This window comes from Anas platyrhynchos, chromosome 19 (assembly GCF_047663525.1).
Source record: "Anas platyrhynchos isolate ZD024472 breed Pekin duck chromosome 19, IASCAAS_PekinDuck_T2T, whole genome shotgun sequence".
NCBI classification, from domain to species: domain Eukaryota; kingdom Metazoa; phylum Chordata; class Aves; order Anseriformes; family Anatidae; genus Anas; species Anas platyrhynchos.
The window spans coordinates 12,773,232-12,789,217 of NC_092605.1; the positions used below are offsets into that span (position 1 = coordinate 12,773,232).

General features: G+C 40.7%; 1 protein-coding gene and 1 long non-coding RNA gene across 5 annotated transcripts in view; one reads left to right on the top strand and one right to left on the bottom strand.

Moving 5' to 3' along the window:
* LOC119713167 (myosin-4-like) overlaps positions 1 to 15,986 on the top strand; it is a 39,364-nt gene that overhangs the window by 16,294 nt on the left and 7,084 nt on the right. For all 4 annotated transcript variants that reach the window (XM_072025825.1, XM_038165376.2, XM_038165378.2 and 1 more), the window contains exons 19-32: positions 783 to 900; positions 2,528 to 2,651; positions 3,501 to 3,637; positions 4,968 to 5,223; positions 6,941 to 7,183; positions 8,082 to 8,258; positions 8,918 to 9,063; positions 9,142 to 9,232; positions 11,852 to 12,241; positions 12,334 to 12,460; positions 12,880 to 12,998; positions 13,700 to 13,896; positions 14,516 to 14,699; positions 15,602 to 15,767. In XM_072025825.1, the coding sequence (XP_071881926.1) occupies positions 783 to 900; positions 2,528 to 2,651; positions 3,501 to 3,637; positions 4,968 to 5,223; positions 6,941 to 7,183; positions 8,082 to 8,258; positions 8,918 to 9,063; positions 9,142 to 9,232; positions 11,852 to 12,241; positions 12,334 to 12,460; positions 12,880 to 12,998; positions 13,700 to 13,896; positions 14,516 to 14,699; positions 15,602 to 15,767 (2,475 nt within the window). The remainder of the gene's footprint in view (positions 1 to 782; positions 901 to 2,527; positions 2,652 to 3,500; positions 3,638 to 4,967; positions 5,224 to 6,940; positions 7,184 to 8,081; positions 8,259 to 8,917; positions 9,064 to 9,141; positions 9,233 to 11,851; positions 12,242 to 12,333; positions 12,461 to 12,879; positions 12,999 to 13,699; positions 13,897 to 14,515; positions 14,700 to 15,601; positions 15,768 to 15,986) is intronic.
* Positions 15,557 to 15,986, bottom strand: part of LOC119713172 (uncharacterized) — a 40,251-nt gene continuing 39,821 nt past the window's right edge. The window contains exon 4 of the long non-coding RNA XR_005260112.2: positions 15,557 to 15,931. This is a non-coding gene — a long non-coding RNA (uncharacterized lncRNA). The remainder of the gene's footprint in view (positions 15,932 to 15,986) is intronic.

The following is a 15,986-nucleotide window of genomic DNA, read 5'->3' on the forward strand; positions in this document are numbered from 1 at the left end:
CCTTCTAAGAAAAAGAAAAGTAGTAATGTGTGAACAAAATTAAGGATTGTAAAGTGAAGAGAAACTGGTCGTTTTCTGATTTTAGTTGTTTTTAGGCTGCTTATGCTTGATTTTTCTAACCATTTCTTTGGGTACACCTTTATTGATTACACTGAAAAGGTAAGGGTTAGCAATATGTACCATTCTGCATTAATTAATGCCTCTAGGAGCTGAGAAATTTCTTCATGACCAAGTGATTCCAAGACTATTTTATTCAATTGTACTTTGTTTGCAATACTTTGAATAAGATTAAGAAATATAGTTGATTGTTATACCTGATAGATGTTATAGAAGAAGGATAATTATTCCAATTTATTATTCCAGCTGTCCTTTACAGGCAGTTAAAGGAACTGATAAAAACTTTAAGCATCTTCCTTATCCTCTACTGTGTAGGAATCTATCTATCAAATCTAATCAAGGTTAAGTATAGTCAATACTTCTACAGAAAATCCAAGGTAAAATCTTACATAACATGAAGAGCTGATTATCCAGATTGTATTACATTCTACATGCCACTTCTACCTGCATCCAGTGAGTGATGATATTTTTCACTTCTATGAATTGAAAACATGTTCTGTCTTCATTTCCTCCATCCTTAACCAAGAACGGGTTGAATTTTAGCAAAAGGAGAAGTTGCACTGTCATGCTAGTAAATATGGAGACTCCTGGGGGGGGGGGGGGGGGGAAAGAGGGGGAAGGAAATAAAAAATAGAAACAGTCATGATATATGTATCTTGTTTAAGGTGAAATGGACCATTACTTGGTGATGCATCAGCTGCGGTGCAATGGGGTTCTAGAAGGCATCCGAATTTGCAGGAAGGGGTTTCCAAGCAGAATCCTTTATTCAGACTTTAAGCAACGGTAGGTCTTCAGTTATTAGTTTGTTAATTTAAGGATTCAGTAAACCCAAAACTCAGGTGACAAATCTGGTGATATCATGGAGACACATCCTCTGAAACAGACTACTTCAGTGGAATTTGAGGGAATGTCATCATAAATACTCTCTTAGGTCTCTCCAGTCTTCTCCCTCTTTGATCAGAGATTTGTTGATTCATCAGAACCCATATTGTTTCTGAACTGTAGTCATTGCCTGGTGATTCAAAAAGATGCAAAATGTTTTTAGGGCAATGAATTAAATGGCATAATAGATTGCTCTTTGTAAGTCTCCTACAGGCTTACAAAACACTACAAGAATAATAAATGTCAGCACAGTCTCCTTAGAGTGTGGTACCTAAGCATTCCAAACTCCAAGGCTTTGTTGGTGCTCAGTCAGTTGCCTGCATCCTGTGTCTTGCTTTCTCTTCTTTAAAATTGAGATAATGAAACTGGCTCAAGTGAGTTCAATTGCTATAAAGTGCTGAATCTGAATTGGTTGTTATTATTAATAAATGTATCAGTAGCATCTTACATGCTGACCTGGTGTAAAAAGCTCTTCCCCTCAAGAGGACATAGCTTGTCTGTTTCTCCCCACTGTTCCCCTTCTTTCCCCTTCCCTTCCTTCCCCTTTCCCAAGAAATCAATATTATTTTTTAATCTTTTTGCAACAAGAGTATTCAGACTTTGAGGAAAAGCAGTCTAGGATTCAGGACCTCTCTGAATATGTGCTGCAACCCGCTGTTTAATTCACTATGGCATTAGCTGGTCTCAACTGTCAAATCATAATTTGAAGTGACAAGGTGAAGGGATCTCTCCATAATGGCCATGGTCCAGAACCAAAAAGTGCTATACAGTACAAAAGAAACATGCTGAAGTTTAGGAAGAACTACAACAGAAGACTAAAATACAGAATAAAGTTCTTGTGCCACTTTCACTATCTTGATTTTATATATTTTCTTTCAAGATAAACTTGAGAAGAAGAAGTGCGCCAGAGTGCAGTCACCCGTCCTCATTCCTGTATATGAGGAAAACACTTTAGAAGAGTGAGGTGATCCTGTCCATGACACAGGATTACCTTAATCATTAAGCTACCTTACAAAACACTAAGACTTCTGTTAGCTAAAAAATAATATTGTGCCATTTTTAGCCCAAACTCAAGGCTTCGTTGTTAGATTTTATACAGACAGTGACTTCTGCAAGATCTGTATTCCTTTTGGAATATAGATTTTTTTTTTTGTCAGCAGTTTTAATTTACCTTCTACTTTAATTTAAATAGCCTTTTTCTGGTCAATGAAACAAGATGGGAAGAGAAGGTTGACATGTTCTCACTATGTTCTTCCTAATTCCTGGACCTGCAAACACTGTTAAGTATGCACATTAATTTTGTATGTAACAGCATACTATGTTGTTACACAGCCAGCAGATTCCTTTGAAAAGCAGACATATTCTCTTGTCATCATGTTCTGTTCAGCCAAGACTGGTCTAAATTTCAGATAGCATATTCAGCTGCTTTCAGACAGCTCAGTTTCCAATCACATTATCTTATGATGTATGATGACTCCTATTCTCCTCACAGTTTGCAACCAGTGCCTTGCAACTTGTCTTACCACAGGTACAAGATTCTTAATGCCTCAGCCATTCCAGAAGGCCAATTCATTGACAGCAAAAGTGCTTCGGAAAAGCTTCTTTCTTCTATTGATGTGGACCACAACCAATACAGATTTGGCCATACCAAGGTAAAGTCCTTGTGGAAGAGTGGGTACAATCAGTGGCAAAAAAAAAAAAATACCATTTGTTTAAAGAATTTCTTCCAGATCAAATCAGCCTTCATGATGACTAGGAAACAAAGTACAGTACAAGCAAGAAGGAGCACACAAAACTTGTCTGGTTCTTGGGGTATGTGTTAGGATAGGCCTGTCAGTCCAGGCAACACCATGCTACCAGAATGACTCTGCATGGCTGTAACTAGAACTAGTGCTGCCCCTTTCTCCTGCCAGATGAACTCCCTGACATCAGTGCACATTAGGCAAGCTAAGATAAGTTTAGGAAGACAGACTTTTCAGGGGATTTAGGCACACACATGTCTCTCTTCCATATCCAAAGCAGCGTTAGGTGGTACACTGATTCTCTGACCAACACAATCAAAGCAGTACTATCTCTGGACACAAACCCAACTGTATATACTATTATATGGACATCATCGTGTATGGCTCTCAAGCCATCTGTATGTCAGTTTACAGAGCCTGACCACTAAGATACAGAAGGATACAGTGAAGCAACAGGATAAGATATCATACTAAGTTGCAAGTTAACTCTGTTTTAATAACTATTGATGAGCTAAATCTTCCACAACCTACTCTAGAGTGTGCCTCAAATAACATTGCAATAGTGTGATTAGTTCACATATAACGTGACTTGTCATCAATCACAGAAACACTGAGGATATGAACCCCAAATTTCTCTAGCTGTTCAATGTCTACTCTGCAGGTGTTCTTCCAAAACTTCTTTAAACTATACTGCATCAGCTTCCAATGGTTGTGTATCTGCCTAGCCCTCAAACTATTCAAACCTCTTTTATATTTTAGGTGTTCTTCAAAGCGGGTCTCTTAGGACTCCTAGAAGAGATGAGAGATGAGAAGCTTGTGAGCCTCATCACTCATACACAAGCTATGTGCAGAGGGTACCTCATGAGAACTGAATTTAAAAAGATGAATGAAAGAAGGTAATACAAGGACACACTAAGTAACTTATTGTGACAGACCAAAAGTCTGGCAATGCACTACCCTCTCTCAGGAAAAAATCTGTCCCCGGTGAAGACCCTTAGAAAGACCAGGGGAAACAGAAAAAGCAGAAACTAATACTTTCCTTGTTATAGCCTTCCAAATCCTTGCAATGGCTGTTTAGCAATTGGACTGTGCATCTGGACCATGATATTTAATATTTAACAGTGAACCTTTCCTCCAGGAATGCACTAACTTTTAGAACCATTTTCAACCTCTCCCTGTGATGGAGACAGACAAACCTTTCCATTTGTTCAGTAGGCTGTTTGGCTTGTGCTGTCTGATAATTTTATTGAATCTCATTAGTCCAGTTTTGTAAGGAAAGGAACAAAATCACATTCTGCTCTCCTTCTCTTCAATTTTCTTTCATGACTTCATCATCTAAGATAAAGAATTCTAGCTTGTACAGAGAATACTTTTTTCTCTATACTGTATATAATACTCTATACTTTTGACCTTCCCACATACCCTTCCAAATTATATTCTGTCCCTTTAAGGTGGAATGAGTCATGCAACATTTAGAATGTAGGGATGGCAGCAGCCAAGCAAACTGTCTCAAACATTGTTGACAAGTGAAAGCTTTAGGGAAAGCTAGGATCACTAGGAAGCTCTTTGCTAACCAGTTGCTTTTATCTATAATATTCTACAGCATATATTTAGTTCAGTGACTTCCTGACCCAGGCACAGTTTCTAAGAATTCAATAACTCTTATTGGATTTCTCTACAATGAACTGTTGAAGGTCCCCTTGAACTATGGGCATAGACAAAAATCCTTTGGCATTCAGTACCATAAAAAAGATTTAATTTCTGTTTTTATGTTCTGTCTTAATAATTTCTATAGTTGCTATTTTTTGTGATCCAAAAGCATCAAGATACTGCTTCCACGATTTACAGTAACTCCCATATTTATAATCTCAACAGCAATAGTTCATGGAAATCAGTTTTCATTCTGGTCTTTACCAGAGCACTTGCACTTTCTTTGAGATTTGGGAAAGTCTCAGAGATTTCCAGGCAACATTCCAGAGAAGTTTGTCTGTTTTTAAGTATTTCTTTCCATGTCCATACATAGCTATTGTTCATGCTACTGAACTAGTCATGCAGCAATCCAGGGCCTAGAAATGACTTTTAATAGAAAGAAGCAAGGTGAGATAAAAAGTTTCACACAAAACTGCCCTGAGCAGAATGCTGATGCTGTGTGACCAATAACCAGAGTCTGTTTCTAACACAAGTCTCACTAGTCTGATAATCTGTATCATTTTCATGTGTTTTCAGAGAATCCATTTACATCATTCAATACAATGTTAGAGCATTCATGAATGTCAAGCACTGGCCCTGGATGAAGCTGTTCTTCAAGATCAAGCCCTTGCTGAAGAGTGCAGAATCTGAGAAGGAGATGGCAAATATGAAGGAAGAGTTTGAGAAAATCAAGGAAGAGCTTGCAAAGTCTGAGGCAAAGAGGAAGGAGCTGGAGGAGAAAATGGTGTACCTGTTGCAAGAGAAAAATGAACTGCAGCTGCAGGTTCAGTCTGTGAGTAGCCTCCATTTTCAGATTCGCCCTACCGCCTCTTCAATTCTCTTTTCTGTTGTCCTACATAAACAGACAGGTAACAGGGCCAGATTTTTCAGTGCTTTAGATGTTACACTGTATACACAATGTGCACTACCTGTGGTCTCCAAATCTGGATTAAATACAGACTATTTCCTCATTTACTGACCACTAAAATGTGGAGCCAGGGATGGGGCTGCTTTTCTGTCAGAGACAGGACTGAAACTGTGGAACAAAGACATGCTTTTCAGCTACAACAGTGCTGAGCAGAGACTGAAATTGCACAAGGCAAGAAGGTATTGAAATATAATAAAGATTCTCTGTGGCCAAGGGCAGTCTGGTGCAAGTGGACCTGTCACTTGATTCTATGTGCTCCCAAACCAGCCATCTTTGGACAGTCCTGTATTGTTTTAGGCCCCAAGGATGTAACCATGCATGTTGAAAACAAGATTCCTTACCGGAATCCTCCTTCAGCGCTTCAGTTTAACATATTTTTCTGAGTTTTTTTGTACCCTTTTTGGTACTTAATGCCCTGTCCTCCAGAGCCAACCTAGTCTATAAGCATTTCAGGCTTCACTTCATGTATGGTAATCCAAAAAAGGCAAGACCATATTTAGCTAACTAACTTCAACGTTAGGATACCATTTGAAGCATTCAATAGTTTCAAATGTATGGGCATAAAAGAAGTCCTAAGGTATGATCATTGCCCTCAGAGTGTTGTCTGGTTCTTTCTTGAATCACAGTTTCTTACTGTTTCAGCACTAGAACAGCCCTTCCTGTCTGCTCTTTAAGTCCCATTGCTGTGTGAATTTCAATCAACTCTGCTTGAAGGGTTCCTCAAGAGCCATCTTGTCCATGTTTGTTATCAGAAAATGCACACTTGATAACCATGATTTTCAGTGCCCCATGAGTTTCAGTAGGAATCTGAGAGAGAATTATACACAACATACTACATTACTGCAGTGATGTCTTTTGGCCACGACTCTTATGGGAAGCAACATATACCTTTTCTGGTATTCTGCCTAGAATACCTCACAGTAGCATTAATTTGGGTAACATTTTATCTGTCAGTCATGTTGCTCAAAATGACAGATAAGTTGCAGGCTAAAATTTAGGTTGAGCAATCCTGTTTAGCCATGAGCCTGAGCCTGTCTTGGCTGAGAGAGAGTTTAGAGAATAATGGGAGGAAGGAAGTATCATGTGAATTAAGTGACAGAAGTTGGGGGAGAGACTATCAGACTTGTGTCATTAATTGGAAGAGCTTATTACAGACAGAATCATCCCCAACGCTCTGAAAGATGACTATGAAATACTGTGTTTTATAAATCCACATCTAAGCTCACGCTTCCATGACACCCAGTTTGCTGACCCACCTATTTATATTGCTGATACCATAGGCTCCTTGTTATGACACAAACCGGTCAGTTTTTATGGTGTGTTATTACAGTCAAAATATCTGACCAGATGAAAGGAAGCATCTATGATTCTATGATCTCTGTTGTGGGATTATGCTTCACTTTCCTAAGCCATGACAAAGCAGTTCAATCTCCCCATGATTAGATCTTGTGCATTACTGTGGTTTGCATGTGAACTTTTGCCCTGACTTATACAATTCATTTCCTGGAGGTGGTGTTTGAGCAACATGTTACCTTTCATAATTTTTATGAAAATATAACATGCCTTCAATATGTTCTAACAGGATAGTGAAAATCTAGCTGATGCTGAAGAGAGATGTGAAGGTCTCATCAAAAGTAAAATTCAGCTGGAAGCTAAAATTAAAGAACTTAGTGAAAGAATGGAGGATGAAGAAGAAACGAACGCTGAACTGACAGCAAAGAAGAGGAAACTGGAGGATGAGTGCTCTGAGCTGAAGAAAGATATTGATGACCTTGAACAGACTCTGGCCAGAATGGAAAAGGAGAAGCATGCAACAGAGAATAAGGTGACAGGGATCATGAAATTATTCTTCCCCAGAATGTTTTCAGTTCTGTGGCAAGTTACAGAATTTCCTAAGTGGTTTGAATGGAAGTGATATGTTCCCAAAGTATAGGAAAGGTAACACCTAAGTGCCTGTGGCATAAAAGGTTTTGCTAAAATTATAACTTCCTCTTAGGAAAAAAAATATTATTATTTTCCTATTGCAGTTCAAATGAGTTAACTTTTTTTAGGTGTTAAGGTGTTTGATGGAGAACTTCTATCTTCCACTGTTTTTACATATAAGGAGCCAGTATATTTGTGTCTCTTGTGGATGGAGAACTAGTATGTTTGTGGGTGGCTCAGTACAAAATGGCTGTTTTGAGCCTTTCCCATGTGCATCAAAGTGAACTGATCTTGCAGATGCCAAATGTTTTCTTATATTTCTCTTCGTTGTGGTTTAACCTGGCCGGCAGCTAAACACCACACAGCTGTTCACTCACTCACTGTGTTCCGTAATAACTTAATAAACCTCATTTTCTGAGAAATTACATCTGTGTGCCTAGCAAATGTATTGTATTTAGAAAATGCATTTTTTGTGCAGGAACAACCCAGAGTCCTTTAGTAAATCCCAATAAAGTAAAGCTTGCAGAGGCTGTGAAAATCTAGCACACATTCCACTACTAAAACTAGCAGGATAGAACTGGTAGTCAAGACCAACTCAAGCAGGAATTCTTACCATTGCAGGGTCAGACAGGTGTGCCAGCCATGATGCTGGTTACTCCCATCATTAATAGTATATACCTTAGTGGAAAGCACTTTGACGTAACCCATACAATATTTTGCAAGGCTACACTCACTGCTTTTTCTTAGTCTATCATTTCCCATGGCACCCCCTCATAGTATGGATGCTTGCTGCCTAACAGGTAAAGAATCTAACTGAAGAGATGACAGCTCTGGATGAAAATATTTCCAAACTCACCAAGGAGAAAAAGGCCTTACAGGAGGTACACCAGCAGACACTGGATGACCTGCAAGCTGAGGAAGACAAAGTCAGCACACTCACCAAAACAAAGACCAAACTGGAGCAGCAAGTAGATGTTGTAAGAAAAAAAAAAAAAATAATAATAATAATAAATGGAGTTTTGTAGGTGGATGCTCTGACAGATTAGGAGAGGGTAGAAATCTGCAGCTAGGTGTGTAAACAATACCTAAAGCAGCCAAGCCAGCTCTAGTAATTTCACTTAATAACTCATGGGCAGTTGAGAGGGTATTGTGGAAACCAGTGTTTCTTCCATATTTCCTTGCCTGCTTAATCTATGTTTATAAGTGGATATTCCAGTATTGTAGGCCTTTGTGCCCCATTTTAACCAATTAGCTACAGCAGTGTATCTGTGACATTCTGAAGCTTGCTGTGAACTTATAAAATTTATGTATATACACCATGACACTGCGGACACTGGGAATTTGTCAATGTTTTGCAGTCTGCATGCTAAGAACTGCACTAACTGAAAAAAAATAATTTGTGTATTTTTCAAAAACTTTCATTTCAACTGTGAATGGCCAAGTTGTGGCCAGCTTAATATCTGAAGATAAACCCTGACTCTGTAGTGAGCGTATCAAAAGTAGAGATGAGAAGCATTTACAGTATGATTGTTTTCTCCAGTTTTCAATATTCAATTTAAGTAAAGATTTTTAAATCAGGAATATTTACCATTGAGGTATGTTTTATGTGTTTCAAACTATGTCTTATGTATTTTAGCTTGAAGGGTCTCTGGAACAAGAGAAGAAATTGAAAATGGACCTTGAGAGAGCAAAGAGAAAACTGGAAGGGGATCTGAAAATGTCTCAGGTTTCCATCATGGATCTGGAAAATGATAAGAAACAGATGGATGACAGGCTAAAAAAGTATTGCACTGACATTTGAATTCTAGAATTCATATTTTATCTTAACCATATTGAATTTGCATTTTTGTTCTTTAACAGAAAAGACTTTGAAATTAACCAGCTCCAAAGTAAAATTGAGGATGAGCAGGCTCAAAGTTCTCAGCTGCAAAAGAAAATCAAGGAGCTTCAGGTAAAGTCTAAGGGATATTGATATATTTATTAGCTGAGTACAGCTTTGTATTGGGTTTATATGGCAAGGTTTTGGTAGCGGGGGGCTGCAGGGGTGGCCTGAGAAGAGTTCAAAAGCTGCCCCATATTAGATTAAAGGCCAGCTTCAGCTGGCTCCAAAAGGGACCTGCCACTGCCCAGAACTGAGTAGTGGGAAATGGGAAATCACACAGAATCACACAGAATTTCTAGGTTGGAAGAGACCTCAAGATCATCGAGTCCAATCTCTAACCTAACACAAACAGTCCCCACTAAACCATATCCCTAAGCTCTACATCTAAACGTCTTTTAAAGACCTCCAGGGATGGTGACTCCACCACTTCCCTGGGTAGCCTGTTCCAGTGTCTAACAACCCTTTCAGTAAAGAAGTTCTTCCTAACATCTAACCTAAAACTCCCCTGGCGCAACTTTAGCCCATTCCCCTTCGTCCTGTCACCAGGTATGTGGGAGAACAGGCCAACCCCCACCTCACTACAGCCTCCTTTAAGGTATCTGTAAAGAGCAATAAGGTCGCCCCTGAGCCTCCTTTTCTCCAGGCTGAACAAGCCCAGCTCCCTCAGCCGCTCCTCCGTAGGACTTGTTCTCCAGGCCCCTCACCAGCTTCGTCACCCTTCTCTGGACCCACTCAAGCACCTCGATGTCCTTCCTGTAGCGAGGGGCCCAAAACTGAACACAGTACTCGAGGTGTGGCCTCACCAGAGCCGAGTACAGGGGGGCAATCACCTCCCTAGCCCTGCTGGTCACACTGGTTCTGATACAAGCCAGGATGCCGTTGGCCTTCTTGGCCACCTGAGCACACTGCTGGCTCATATTCAGCCAACTATCAACCATCACTCCCAGGTCCTTCTCTGTCTGGCAGCTTTCCAACCACTCATCTCCCAGCCTGTAGCTCTGCTTGGGGTTATTGCACCCCAGGTGCAGGACCCGGCAATTGGCCTTGTTGAAATTCACGCAGTTGACCTCAGCCCATCAGTGCAGCCTATCCAGATCCTCCTGCAGAGCCTTCCTACCCTCAAGCAGATCGACACACGCACCTAGCTTGGTGTCATCTGCAAACTTACTGAGGGTGAAGTTTGCAGATGACACCAAGCTAGGTGCGTGTGTCGAGCGATTAAGCAATATCGGTTGTGCCTCTGGGAGAACATATTTAAGAAAGGGAAAATAAGATATCCACGCTGCAGCCCATAGTGGAGCAGGTGGATCTGCCCTGAAGGAGTCTGTAGCCTATAGAGAGCCCCTGCAGGAGCAGGCCCCGAGCCAGAGCTGCCACCTGTGGAGAGGAGCCCATGCAGGAGCAGCGGGCCTGAGTGGAGCTACTGCCCTTGGGGGACCCATGCTGGAGCAGTTTGCTCCTGGGGTATGTACCCCATGGTACGGAGTCATATGGTCCGTATGGGAGCAGTTCTTGAAGAGCTGCAGCCTGTGGGCAGCCCCACAGGATCAGTTTGTGAAGGAGGGCATCCCGTGGGAGGGACCCTACATGGAGCAGAGGCAGAGTGACTGAGGAGTGGTGGAGATGAAGCATTAGGGACTGAGCACAACACCCATTTCACTGTGCCTCTTGGAAGGAAGGAGGTGGAAGAGGATGGATGGGGGAAAGGTGTTTGTAGTTTGTTTTTAGTTTCTCACTGCTCTAGCTTGTTAGTAAAAGGTAATAAATTTCATTAATCTCGCTATGTTGAGTCTGTTTTGCCTGTGACAATTACTGTTGAGTGATCTCCCTGTCCTTATTTCAACCCTGAGCCTTTCTCATCATATTTTTTCCCCTTTCCCTTTGAGGAGGGACAGTGAGAGAGCAGTTGTGGTGGAAATTGGCTGCCCAGCAAACTAAAACCACCACAAGGTTCATTAGAATTAATGTTTGATAATCAATTAAGAATTTATGTTTTCTTAGACTGTTCTACAAAAATATTTATCTACACATGAATAAAACAATGAACATGGGTGCTATTCCAATCTCAGGGCACTTTTACAGAGGCTCTGGTCTATACTCATAGCTGACTATATAAGAAATCACTTAAGTGAACCTTGTGGCAGACTTCAAAAATGGATCCAATGCTGACTTGTAATAGTAGTGAAGCTACTGAGAATTACCTTTCAGAGAAAACAAAAGACTGATATTTTCTCATCATCAGGGCAGAAATCACCTTCCAAATGGAGACACAGGAAGAAACTCCTTTAAGTGACATTATCCCATGGTTGCTCATCCCAAGGTTCCTTCTATCTTGTTTGCTGCTGGAGATGGCCTGCCTGACCTTCTGCAAATTTATAATAAATTCATATTATTTTATATTTGTCGGTGGCACATCCCTCATGTCTTTAAAAAAGTACAGTACTAGGTCTGTCATTACATAATGAATCCATTCTAAAATACAACATAAAATGAAGTATCAGATTTTACATTCACTGCTGCTCCAAAACTGAGTATTTTAAGTCCTAGGACACAGTTCAGTGAAATTTCTAGTGGTGTTTCACTATCTATGCTGATATAAATGGAAGTGAATGTACGTTCTTTGTTCCTTAAAGGTAATTTCATGTACTTCTATTCAGAAATCTTCATTTAACCAATTAATTTTCATAGGCTCGAATCGAGGAATTGGAGGAGGAAGTTGAAGCTGAACGTGCAGTCTATGCAAAGACTGAAAAGCAGCGAGCTGAACTTTCCAGGGAGCTGGAAGAAATCAGCGAGCGCCTGGAAGAAGCAGGAGGAGCTACGGCAGCTCAGATTGAGACGAACAAGAAGCGTGAGGCAGAATTTCAGAAGATGTGCTGCAACCTCGAAGAGGCCACGCTGCAGCACGAAGCCACAGCTGCTGCCCTGCGGAAGAAGCACGCAGACAGCACAGCTGAGCTTGGGGAGCAGATCAACAACCTGCAACAAGTCAAGCAGAAGCTGGAGAAGGAGAAGAGTGAGCTGAAGATGGAGATAGATGACTTGACCAGTAACATGGAGTCTGTCTCTAAAGCCAAGGTTGCTGCATAGGAAAAAACATTTCTCATTGCTATTATTGTTCTTCTAAACAATGGGATGAGCTGACAGATGTGCTTTCTATTTCTTAACAGAGCAATTTGGAAAAGATGTGCAGAGCTCTTGAAGACCAGTTTAGTGAAGTCAGAACCAAAGATGATGAACATATGCGGCTAATTAATGACCTGAACACACAGAAAACATGTCTACAGACTAAGAATGGTGTGTCCCTAGACAAAATATAATTGTCCTGTGCCAAGCACTTAAATATGTTGCCTGAATGCCTGTGTATTTTCTTATATGTTCATCACTGAGTGATCTGAGCAAAACTCAGACTGTAGAATTTCCTCCTTGTGGCCGTCATGGATACTCCACCCAAAGAAACAAAGATAACCCAAAAGAACCAAAACCAGTGTGTGTTTTTTGCAGTCAGCTCATCCCCTTTCTTTTGATGCTTAGCATAGCGTTCATCTTTGATAGCTTTTTTCTACCTGGTGGAAATTAAATTGTTACTCTCCCTTCTTTTTACCACATTGTATCTTGTAATCTCTTTCCATATAATCTCTTTCCTCATTCATATGAATTTTATATGTCTGTCTGTTCATATTCTTCCATCTAAAAAAAAAGTGTTTTCTCATTAGATGAACTAACGCAGCAACTACAGGAGAAGGAGTCATTGATTTCTCAGTTGACTAGAAGCAAACAGTCTTTCACGCAGCAGACGGAAGAGCTAAAGAGGCAACTAGAGGAAGAAAATAAGGTGAGTTGTTTTAATTTGGCCCAGAAAACTGTAAAATAAAGGCAGAGACATGAGAACAGTTAAACTTTTGAGCTTTGCCTTGGAATATAATACACAGAAGTGACATAGAAATTAAATAAGACAGTTTAAGCCCTTCTTGCCATGCTTTCTGAAGTTCAAAAACATGAAAGAAGTGAATAAAAATAGCTCTGTGTACATACCTTACTCCTACAGGAAATCATTCAGGCAAAGGGTACAGCAGCAGTGAAAAAAAGACAGTAGTGGAGTACCCAGGTAGTACCGGGAGTACCCAGGACTAGAAATGGCAATACAGTTTAAAGTCTCTTCCACCTTCAGATAAACACTAAATTTTACCTAAAAAGCTTACAGGGAAACATCTTCTGGAGCAATTATTCACACATTTCCTGTTGCTGAATTTATTGCATCTTTGCCTGAAGCACTTCGTGCTGATGTGCTTAAGAGGCGGTATCCCAGACAAATTGGGCAAAAAGAACTGATCCTGATTAACAATGTCGAGTCTGAAATACAGAGTTCCAAATGCTATTCACTTTTCTCCTCCAGTTACTCTAGCAACTGCTGTACGTAGGCTGTAAGATGTGGATTTTTTTTTTATTATTATTATTTTTTTATCAAAATGTAGTAAAAATGTCCAGTCACAAACGGTTAGTGTTCTGACAATTTGTATCATTCTAACTACACAGGCCAAGAATGCCCTAGCCCATGCCTTGCAGTCTGCTCGCCATGACTGTGACTTGCTCCGGGAACAATATGAACAGGAGCAGGAAGCCAAGGGAGAGCTGCAGCGTGCCCTGTCCAAAGCCAACAGCAAAGTGGCCCAGTGGAGAACCAAATACGAGACACATGCTATTCAGCGCATGGAAGAGCTGGAAGAAGCAAAGTATGTGGAGGGATGATCTTGAACAAGTAGAAGGATATTTATGTAAAAATGTGAGAAGGAACTGGAGGAAACCAGAATATGTTTGTAGTGGGAATATGCAGAGCAATGTACTTTGTAATGTGTTGGGACTGAAAACGGGAGGGAGTAAAGGTTTAAAGGAGGAGAGGTGGAGGTTTGTTAAAGTTTCTACAGAATGGACAATTCCAGTGTATTAACTATAGAGTTAAACATAGTAGTTGAAAAATTGCACTCTTGACACTGATGATACTGAAAGTGTGTTTCTGGTTCCTCTCCACATTGGTGTAGGCTACCCCTTGGATACTCTTGTTTCTTCACTGGTTCCATCTCATATTTCACCTCTCTCCCAGATTTCTAGGGAGTCCCCCTTCCAAGTTATGATCACTCACATGTCCATATCTCCTCTGTGTATTCTCCCAGCCTACACACCACTCCAAGCATTCTTTGTTATCCTAGGCTCCTATTGATGTTATCTGATCACACTATCAGCTTTGTATGTTGCTCTCTCTTCTTCTTTCTCCTATGCCACACTTCTTTCCTGTCCATTTTCTCAGAACGTCAGAATTTTCCTTCTCTCAGTACTGATTGTCTTGTCCTGCAGAAAGAAGCTTGCTCAGCGGCTGCAGGATTCAGAGGAGCAGACTGAGGCTGTCAATTCAAAGTGTGCTTCACTGGAGAAGACAAAGCAGAGGCTGCAGGGGGAAGTGGATGACCTCATGATTGACATGGAGAGGTTGAACGCAGCCTGTGCAGCGTTTGATAAAAAGCAGAAGAATTTTGACAAGGTTCATTCAGAAAGCCTACCAGATACGAATATCATAAAAATCTGATAGGCCAGGCCAAATTCTGAAAGCATGAAAGTTCTGCACTCACAATAAGATAAATTATATTTTATCCAAAGCAAAACTGGGGGTAAGGAGCACCAAACAGGACATGTAGTAATAATAATGTCACAGTGTGAATAATCTAAGGTAACCACATCATATAATAACATAGATTTCTGATAGTTTTAAAAAGCATGAAGCTTTCACAAGGGAGAATGGGAAGATCTGTATCAAGTCTTTGATCAAGTAGACTGAAAGTTTTCATATAAATTCTAACAAGCCCCTACTTTTGGCTGGTGCTAGTCTTCCAGCCTTTTATTCAGATTAGGCATAGCTTCAACCTCCTTAATCAGTTCCAACCTTCACTGCCTTTAATAACATTACTAAAAGGCTCAACACTGTTTGCCCAAGTGATGTTGCATAGCCCTGTGTATGTGGTTGAAATGGGTAGATGAGCTAAAGAACATGGCCTGCAGGGCTGTGCAGAAGACAATAGGAGAAAATAGCACGATCTTTGTTGGTGAGCTGAGTGCAAGAGCACTGGGTCCTGAAATAATAAACAGGCTCACACAGCCTCATTCAGACTAACCACGTTGTGTCCAAGTTGCTGTGAAACCAAACACCTACCTGTGAGCTTGGGGGCATACACTCCTATTGTCTGAAGAGAATAACATAAGTAGCTGCCCTTGAAACAGACAAAGTATGTATCCCAGTGAATTGATTGTCACAGGCAGTGAATGTGCAATAAAGAAGATTTTGTGATCCGATGCCATGCCTCTGAGGTTCTTGTTACATATACGTACAGGGACAGGAGTGTTGAAGAACGGGCCATTCTTATGCTCTGATGGTTTCTGTCACTCCAGGTTGTGGCTGAGTGGAAGCAGAAGTACCAGGAGAGTCAGGCTGACCTGGAAGCTGCCCAGAAGGAGTCTTGCTCCCTTAGCACTGAGATATTCCGGATGAAGAATGCCTATGAAGAAATTCTTGACCAGGCAGAGACTGTCAGACGGGAGAATAAGAACCTCCAGCGTAAGTTCTCAGATCTTTGTCAGCTGGGATCCATCATGCTAAGATGCTTCCGTGTTTCTGGGGTACATGAACTCTGCCTCTTCCCAAGCTTTTGTTTCTTATGGTTTTCCCACAAAACTCAGGTTAGGTGACTTTCCTTCCTGTTCAGCTCATCACAAGGTCACCTATAAGCACATGAGTACAGCTTATGATAATATCCTACTTCCTCATGGTTTCTAA